The 9,922-nt window shown below is 44.1% G+C and overlaps 1 protein-coding gene across 1 annotated transcript; it reads right to left on the bottom strand.

The window, feature by feature from the left end:
* Nucleotides 1–5,061: 5,061 nt before the first annotated feature.
* On the bottom strand, nt 5,062–9,378 carry IL6 (interleukin 6). The gene is given in 4 exon segments (XM_060305025.1): nt 5,062–5,534; nt 6,812–6,958; nt 7,797–7,910; nt 9,016–9,378. Coding segments are annotated over 4 exon segments (795 nt in total). The 3' UTR covers nt 5,062–5,363.
* Between the last annotated feature and the right edge of the window lie 544 nt (nt 9,379–9,922).

Here is a 9,922-nt window from a genome sequence, read left to right as displayed (position 1 = left end):
TTAAGCACGAGCTTCCAATAGTCCTCTCCCAGCAGAGTCACACAGAACGTGCTCAGTTCTTCCAGCAGAGAGTTGTGACAGTATGTGTCTACCAGGGAAATTCATTAGCAGCTCAGTACGTGAAGTTTTTAGTGGGGTCCCCTCTGCTTAGCACGTGTTGAAATGTCAGATTCTCAAAAGGAAATCAGGTGGTTTGTGTAAACCATATGGTTTGTACAGGTTAGGCACTCTAATCATTTGGGGAAAGTTTTATATCAGTGTAGGGAACTTTTACCAGTCAAGTTCCCAGATGCCTGCCAAGGGCCATGCCTGTAAGCAGGCTTTTTAAAAGCCTTTTCTGAAGTCTTGGGCCTGCCATGTTCTTTTTTTAGCACAGCCATACCTACCTGCAAAGGAGAATGGGAAATATAGCCTCTAGGTAGGTAGCCACATGGCTAATTCAAACGCTGTTACTGTGGACGAAGTGGAAAATGGATTTGAAAGGATAACTAGCAGTCTCGGATGGAATTTACACACTTTGTGACTTTGCACAAGTTGTTTAGACTCTCTGCTCCTTTGGTTAATACATGTGCCTCTGAAATAATACATACATTGAACTGTGCTTGGTGCACAGTAAGTGCTCAATAACAGATTATTATTATCATCATTATTATTAGTCTATTCTTAGTCTTTTTTTTTTTTTTTTTGGCTGTGCTGCGCGGCTTGTGGGAGCCTATTTCCCAGACCAGGGATCGAACCCAGGCCCCTGCAGTGAAAGCACTGAGTCCTAACCACTGGACCCCCAGGGAATTCCCAGTCTATAGTTAGTCTTATTATTAGTCTATTTATATGGGTTCGTTTATCTCTTCCTCTCTATTCTTAACCCAAATAGAAACTCAGAATTTCATCAGGAGTGGAATCTGGACTGCTGCCTTCCTACCAGCTTTCTCTCTTGCAGATTTGGGGTTATTTTCATAGTATAACCTACGTGTCTCAAGCCCCTAGCCTTTGGAGATCATCCTTTCCTTTAGCATCCAAATATTATAACCAGTATCCCCATCCCAAGCCAACTACAGGGAATTCAAACTTCTCCCAAATTTTCCTGAGTGTTCTTGATTTTAAAAATTATTATTTTTTATTCTTGATTTTCTTGGTGGGGTCTTACATGTCCTGATTGCTGCCTGTCCCTTCTTGCTTTCAACTCTTTGGTTTCTCCTTGATCACTTCACTGAATCTCCCTGTGTTTTCAACCTTCCATTGTCCATTTTAGCCCGTAAGGTGGACAGGAGCCTCCCTTCATTCTTCAGAGCTGGGCTAGCACAAGGCTGCCATATATTTGCTTTATGTTGGTGAATAAAGCTCATTGAAGGTTTATGAGTAAAGGAGAAGATAAATGAAAATTTGATATTAGATATCACAGTGTCTGAAGTTCTTAAGTCATACCTTGGGGTGTGCCTTCTCACCTTCTCTCTTTCTTGCCTCTCACCTCTCTAGTACTGTTTGCCGTGTTGCTGTAACCCACTACAGAAAACTAGATCTCTTCTAGATATCCTCTATACTACCTCTGGACTGAAGCCTCTTTACCCCATGCCGCCAGAAGATGATGAAAAGTCCCTCAACATTTAAAAAACAAGCAGGGACTTCCCTGGAGGTCCAGTGGTTAATACTCCTCGCTCCCAATGCAGGGGGCCTGGGTTCGATCCCCGGTCAGGGAACTAGATCCTGCATGCTACAACTGAAAAGATCCCGCGTGCCGAAATGAAGATCCTGCATGTGGTGATGAAGATCCCGTGCAGCCAAATAAATAAATAAATAAATATTAAAAATCAATAAATAAAAACCCAAAGCAAACAAACCAAAAAAACCCCAAATCAAAAACTCTTTCTAAGAAAATTGCTCTTTATCTTTCTGTTATGTTAACATTTTAATTTAATCCATCCTTCATGCTCCTTTATAATTTAGACCCTATTGCTTCTGCTTCATTTCTACTACTTCTCTACTGCTTCAGCTATGTACAAGTTCTTCAGTTCCTCTAACATGTTCTCTCCAACCTCTGAGCCTTTGCACATGCTGTGCTCACTGCTTGAAACACCTTTCCTTCCTGTCCAAGTGGCTGAATCCTATACATTCTTTTAGTATAAACTTAATTGTCTTTTATTCTGGGAAGCTTTTCCTGAACCCTCTATTTTAGATTAGACTCTTCTATTGTGTGCTGTCTAGGAGCTGTTATTAGTTTCCTAGTACTTCTATAACAAATTACCACAAACTGTGTGGCTTAAAACAATAGGAATTTATTCTCTCACAGTTTTGGAGGATAGATGTCTGCAGTCAGGGTGTGAGTAGGACCATGCTTTCTGAAGGCTCTAGGAGAGGACCCTTTCTTGCCTCTTCTGGTGGTCGTCAACAGTCCTTGGTGATCCTTGGTTTATAGATGCACCTCTCTAATGTCTGCCTCCCTCTTCACATAGACTTCTCCCCTATGTGTCTCTCTGTGTCCTTTCATTCTTATAAGGCCCACCCAAATGACTTCATCTTATCTTGATTACATCTGCAAAAATCTTATTTATAAGTCTTTTGAGGCCGAGGGCTACCTACTTATGATGGTAGCACACATACTTAGCATACAGCATAGGAGTTATTTCTTTAAATTGTTTTCCCTAGACTGTAAGTTCCCTGAGAGCAGAGACCTAGTCTGTTTTATTAACCATTATATCCCCAGGGCCTGGCAGAGAATCTGGCCCATTGCAGAATCTCAGAGAATATTTGAATAAATGAATAAATGAAAACTCTCAAATCCAAAATTCTCTGGATTCTCCATTTAACTCCTACCTCTTCCCTCTCTCAAAGCTTCAGCGTCCTCTAGAATTCCTGAATCTTGGTGAACAATCACCAGATCCTACTGAACTAGCTCCTAGCTATCTTTTGCCAATGACTGCCATTGTCTTCTCTCCTCTAGGCATTATCACCATCCTAATTCATCTCCTCCCTGGACTACAATGAAGGCCTCTGGTATGTTCCTCCAACATTCTCTTCCAGCCTCTTTCCCATCCATTCCCCACGCTGCAACTTGAGTGATCATGTTAAAATGTAAATCCCAGATGTCATTCTACTCCTTAAAATCTATCAATGCCTTCTCACCACAAATGGGATAAATTCCAAATTTATATGGCTTTTATAAATTATATTTTGATATTAATATGGCTTTATATTAATATGGCTTCTGATGCTGTCGATATTCTGGTCCCAGGCTCCCTCTCCATCCACTGTCAACTACCCTGCTTCTCATTCTTTATGCCCTGGACATAATGTACTTTTCATGGTCTCAACCATAGTGTGCTCTTTGTTGGTTCAAACCGTTGCACGTGCTGTTCCCTCGGACTGGAATTCTCTTCCCACCCATCTTGGCCTGGCTAACGCCACATGTCTTTCACATCTCAGCCCAAACTTCTCCTCCTCAATTAAGCCTCCATGACTGCCCTCCCCAGGCTTAGTTAGGTCCCTCTGCTACTGGGGCCCCTAGTATAGGTTCTCTGTGTGCCTCACATTTCTCTTTTGTAAACTTCACCACATTTACATACTTTATTCAACGTGTGTCTTCCTGCCGTAGCGTAAACAACACGAACAAACATATCTACGTGTTCACCCACGCATCCCCAGCATCACCTGACATATATGGTGCTCCAAACATTCTCGTTTGAAGAATGGACGTGTTGGCTGACTGCTACTTCTCTTTGTTCTTTGATTTGGCTCTAATTTTGGGATGCCCGCTTGTGATGCATGGTTTCTAGAAAACAGAGTATGTGGTTCTTCTCTTGCTTGACACCTCTCAGTTTTTGACCCCTGTGGACTTTCCCTTGCTCAGCAGAACTCCTCCCCTGGAGGAAGACATCCGTGGTGGTTAGGGTGGGGAAAGCTTTATTAGAAGACAGAACTTTTATATGGCTGGGGCTTAAAAGGGGAAATCTTTGCCAAATTCCCAGCATAGCATTGACGTGGGACGCAGGGCCACGTGCACTTACCCAGATAGTCTCTCTCACCACCACTCTCAGCGGGCGTGAGAGGAGAAGGCAGACAGGGAATGTTGCTGGTGGGAAAGAAAACGGAGGGAGGTACACAGGCGCCGACTAGTTGCTGCCTCCTCTGGAAGGTCTTAGAATATTTCTTCCCAAGTCTTGCTAGTTTTTCCTTAAGATAAAGATTCATAAGTGCACAGTACTTGTAATTTCCCCACTCATTGACCAACAGCATGTATCCTTAAGAACGGACGTGTCTTAGATTTGATTATTTATTTGTGGTTTCTTCATTCAGCAAGGGTTTATTGGGGCCTCCTATGTTCGGATTCTGGGCCATGGGCTCCAGATGCAAAGATGAATACAATAGAGTCTGCCTTCTTGAGGAACCCCATGCTGGCTGGAAAGAAAAATAAACCCATTTTAAGATGTGATACAATGTGGTCGGTGCTATGATGGACAGGTCTGTGCAGTGTTTGAGGAACCCAGAGGAGAGAGGTGGAAATTCTAGTTATTATTTGGAAACTTGCACATTGCTGTGTCTTCTGCAAGTGGTTGCACCATGTTAAAGGCTTTTGATTGCATCTTTAAATGTATTCCGCATATCCTCTTGGGATTTTCTACATCATCTGTCAGTTCCCTGGGGGGCAGTGTGACCTAAAGGTTAAGAGTAGGGAGCCTGGAGGCAGGTAGACCTGGATTTCAAATCTGTGGTTTACCTTCCAGCTGGTGACTGAGGGAATCACTCTCCCACATCCAGAGAAAAATATGCAAATGCAAGGCTTACATATGATGCATGCAACACATTTAGCTTGGTGCCTGACATTCAGTACGTGTTCAATCATATCTTTCTCCAGGTGACTGCACCTTTTTTTTTAGTGGTGGTGGTAGCGATGGAAACTAGTTTATACTAAGCTTCACAGGACACACAAAGGTTTAGTTGCTAATATTTTTTAAAAAGGCCTTTATTGGTATAAAAACAGTTTAAACATTATATAAATACAATATAAATATTTCTTTTAAAAATATGTATAAGTTAGCATTTTTTTATGAGGTAAGCCTACACATTCCAAGAAATGATCTGGCTCTGAAACAGCAAGGGTATTCAAGCCGCATAGCCATTTTTACGTTACTTTTTCAAAACAAGTACATAAAATATTTCAAGAGGCACTTCATAAAAATATAAATATCACTTACATAAATTAACTTGATATCACATATTTAAATATCAATAAATTAAAAATAATTAAAATAGTGTCCTAACGCTCATACTTTTAGTTCTTCATAGAGAACAACATAAGTTATGTGCCCAGTGGACAGGTTTCTGACAAGAGGAGGGAATGCCCATGAACTACAGCAATCTTAGGTGCCCAGCTACTTGATCCGAATAGCCCTCAGGCTGAACTGCAGGAAGTTCTCAAGGCTTCGCAGGATGAGGATAATCTTTGTGTTCTTCATCCAGTCATCGTTCTGCGACTGCAGATTATTCATCAGGCTGGCATTTGTGGTTGGGTCAGGGGTGGTTACTTCATCTGGATTCTTGACCTGAAGGGAACAGAAAACAAAAGGAATTGTTTAAATACCGGACAGATCTTTTGCAGTGGAGAGATACTCTGGCCTGTGGGAAGATGTTCAAATTGGGGTGAAGGAGCGGATTGGGGCCACCTGCCTTGGCTTGCCCAGATAGGGGGAGGTGCCTCTCCTCTGAGCCCACAGAGCTTAGGACCCGCTCACAGCAGCTGAGCTCTAATCTTTTTGCTGCTCTGTCTCCGCTAGACCTTAAGCATTCCGTGGGTAGCCATAGTATCTTACGTGTCTTCTGTTATCCTAAACAATGCCTGGCGCGTAGTCGGAATTCAATAGATAAATGAAGAACTTTGAGTTAAAGGCATTTTAATAGGTTCTTCGGGGAACTCTAATACTTTTCTCTGGTTTTGCTCTCACCCATTCATCCTGCATCTGTTAAGAGTCCACTGCTCTGAGGGCTTGAAGAGGACTGGGCAACACCTTTCAATGGACCCACTCACATGGAGCTAAGTAATTGTGGAAGGCCTTGCACCTCCAAGTGTGATCCTGGAGCACTGCAGCCTCACCAGAACCTTGTTAGAAATGTGAGTCTCAGGTCTCACCCCAGACCTGCTGAATCAGACTCTGCATTGTAACAAGATCCTCCAGGAAGCTCGTGTGCACCTTAAAGTGGGAGAAGCCCTGGTTTAGGGCAACCTGGTTTAGCCCTGGTTTAGAAAAGGCAGAGGCAGGATTAGCACCCATGTGCCTGCCTCTCAGTCCAGGGCCCTTCTCTTTGCACTTTGGCTCATCCACAAATTGTGCCATCAGGCCTCCACCATGTGGCATTTGAATGGCTCGCTGGTAGTGACCAAAACTCTTGGTACCTGCTCTTTCAGCCTTTAGCCATTTCTCTGCATTAACTCTTTGGCAAAAGAGTAAGGGAAAGGAGTTGAAACTACCGTAATAACACGAATGTCAATTGGCAATATTAAAATAATTGTTGTGCTCTTTGTTCTGTTATGAGGATCACTATGTGAGGTTGAATGTGCTTCCTTCTGCCTCTACAGGTATTTTTTTCTTATTTCTTAAGCTCTTAGAAGTTGATGTTAAAACCCTCCCCATTTAACAGAGTTTTAAATACAGCTATTGATGTCTTTTGCAGAAGAGAGCAAAAAGAAAAAGTTTTAACTATCAGGAAATATTTCTCAGATCCTTTCCGTCACACATGGCCATCTCTTTTGAATTGGCGCTGCACTGCCGAGTTGTCTAGGCTGCTTTCTTTGAGCCAAGTGAAGGGATGAGAAGACACCCACCTTTTGCCTCAGGATCTGGGCCAGTGCTTTGCTGCTAATCTGCACAGCCTCGATGCTTCCCTTATCACCCTCATACTCATTCTGGAGGTAGTCCAGGTAGATCTGATACTCCAGAAGGCCGGTGGTGATTCTCATCAAGCAAGTCTCCTAAGAGGAAAGATGGTGGGAAAACTGGTTATTGCTAGGAAGACGTAATCGACTTTAAAAGTTAAAATTGCTCTAATTCAATAACTTCTCCGTCTGCCCCTCCAGGGAACTTCCAGTACTTCTTAAGCATCATGTTTTGAGACATGATGCTGAAGCTGCAGTGCTCCAGGATCACACTTGGATGCTCAAAGCATCATGTCTCATGTTTTGAGATCTGTTGTTTAAGGAGAGCATCAGCTGCCCCATTTAAAATATCTGGACAGTGAGAGGCACCGCTTCATTTTCCCCAAAGCCCAGTAGATGCTAGATTGTGGCAAGGGGCCTTCCTCTGATTCTGTCCATAGTGCTCTTCCCTCTGGCTGCACTCCTGCCCTTGTCAATGTCGGGCGGAAAGCTCCTTTTTTGAAATAAAAGGGCTGAAACCTCCTTTTATGAAATAATCAGAAGTCAGTGGAGGTTATGCCACTGTCTGGCAGGAGAAGGGTATAGAGAATGACCTCAGCAGGGAGGGCAGGCCTGGATCCTGCCAAGGGCAGCCAAAGAGGAGAAAGGTCCCTGGACCAACTTACGCAGGATAAACTAGCTAGACCTGTGGGGTTTCCTAACATTTGACTGTTGTGAAAATTCCAGCACAGAGGGGCTATCTCTGACCAAGTCGTTCAAAAATAAGTTGCCTTTAATAGCGTTTAAGTTGGCCTCCTCATGAAATTTACATGATGCTCTTCACGTTTATCCCCTTCTTGATTACCTGCCTGGTCTATATGTGTACAGACACTGCCTGCAAGAGGGAGAACTTTTTACTAAGGAGTAGCTAAAAGTGAACGTATTGCATTCGTACCTGATTGAACCCAGATTGGAAGCATCCGTCTTTTTCTGCCATTTTTGGAAGGTTCAGGTTGTTTTCTGCCAGTGCCTCCTTGCTGTTTTCACACTTGTCATACTTCTCACACATCTGGGAAAGAATATCAGAACCGTTATCGTATAAGTGCCCCTAAAGCAAACACCACTAGAGGGCTGATGCCCTCTGGCCCTCATGGCCAGGAAGCTCTCTAAGAAAAGTGAAGTCACAATCCATTAGCCTCCAGGCAAGCAGGGTCTACAGGAGATGAGCACACTTGGGTTCAATTCGAGCCTCACCTGTGACTTCACGTTTATGACCTATTCCAAGTCTCAGTGTCCCTATCTCTCCAAGTTGGGGATAATGAAATACCTCCCCTGTAAGTTTACTGTGAGGATAAGACACAATATCTATATAAAGTGCCTGGCACATAGTAGGTACTTAATAAATAACAGGAATTTTGATGATAATTGGGTGAATATAATTTGAGCCATAGAATGTTCCAGCTGGAAGGACCTTTCAGATCATCTAGTCCAATTCCATAATTTTACAGATGGGTCCCAGAGTTGGTAGAGAATTTGCCCAAGATCACAAAGCTTGTTCAGCAGAACCAGAACTGGATTTGGGGCTCCCAATCCCCTCTCCAGTATTCTTTCCTTTCTACCAAAGCAGAGCCAAACTACCTTACATTTACAGCTTGGGAGCTGCTTTAACGTACCTACGATTTTGCCACTTCAGTGGGCTATCAGGTATGCATTTTATATGCCAGAATGACTTTGGGGAATCCCTAACCACTGAGCTGGCGTCACCTAAAAGAACTGTGACTGCCCTGAGAAGCTGTACAGTCATTTCAGGTGGTGATTTTTAATCCTCCCAAAGTCCGAAACACGAAAAAGATTGACAGACCTTATTTTTTGGTTGTGGAAAAGGAAGTCCTGAGAGGCAGTGTAGCCTTCAGCTCACACCAAGTGTGGAGCTGAGAATGGGCCAGGGAGCATGGGTCCCAGCCCCACTGTAGATTCTCCAAGAGAAAAAGGAACTACCTGGGACCAGCAGCAGAGGAGAAATTACAGGACACAGTCTGCCCCTTTGGCTTCAAATCCAAATTGCCTCCAAACCCAGCAAAGACCTCCCAGTGCAGGAGCCCCCGTCCACATCCAAGGGCAAGGAAGTAGATGCCCACACAGGCCCTCCATCACCCTCAGGCAAGCCTACGTACCTCCTTTCTCATTGCGGAGATTTTGCCGAGGATGTACTTAATGAGAGCTTCAGTTTTGTCTGGAGAGGTGAGGAGTAGTCTGTCTGAAGTGGTATCATCTTTGAAATCTTCTCCCAGGGGTCCCGGGGTAGGGAAAGCAGTAGCCGTCACCAGGAGCAGCCCCAGGGAGAAGGCGACTGTGCCGGAGGGAAGGGAGAGCAGCCAGTGAGCAGACCGCACCGCTGGGGGAGCTGTGCTTCTGGCTGCTGGCCGCCCGCCAGCCCTCGGGGCAGCGGATACACACCGCCTCCCTGGCCCAGCACGGCTGCCAGCCAGTTCCAGGGCGAGGGATTTCCTTCACTTACTTGTGGAGAGGGAGTTCATTGCTGGGTTCCTGGAGGGCAAATGGAGCTCTCTTTCTCGTTCCTGGTGGGCTCGAGGGCAGACTGAACCTCAGACATCCCCGGTCTCATATTTATTGGGGGTTGAAACTCTAATATTGAGACTCATGGGAAAATCCCACATTTGATAAATCTTTGTTGGAGGATGGGGGTGGGACCAGAGCGGGTGGGGCTGATTGGAAAACTTATTAAGATTGTGCAATGTGACGTCCTTTAGCATCACAGGAATCACAACCAGGGGAAAAAAGTCATTACCAAGGCTAGTCCTCAGAAGCTGGATCACTCTTCCTTTACTTTCTGTTTTTTTTTTTTTTTTTTTTTTTTAGTGACTCAGCACATCGGCATGTCTTGAGAAGGAAAGTAAAGCTGAAATCATGCACGAAGTTTTACGCGGGGTGGCAGGGGGGTGGGGCGGGGGTGGAAGCTAAGGCTGACTATGGTTAAAAAATACTTTAATTACCAGATTAACTGGCTGGGATTTAGTATTCCAGTTTATTGGTGTTTGTAAAAAACCTGAGATGAGTTTC

This window comes from Globicephala melas, chromosome 9 (assembly GCF_963455315.2).
Source record: "Globicephala melas chromosome 9, mGloMel1.2, whole genome shotgun sequence".
In the NCBI taxonomy this organism is placed as follows: domain Eukaryota; kingdom Metazoa; phylum Chordata; class Mammalia; order Artiodactyla; family Delphinidae; genus Globicephala; species Globicephala melas.
The sequence above is the reverse complement of the archived record's forward strand: the minus strand, read 5'-3'. Positions and strand labels throughout refer to the sequence as shown.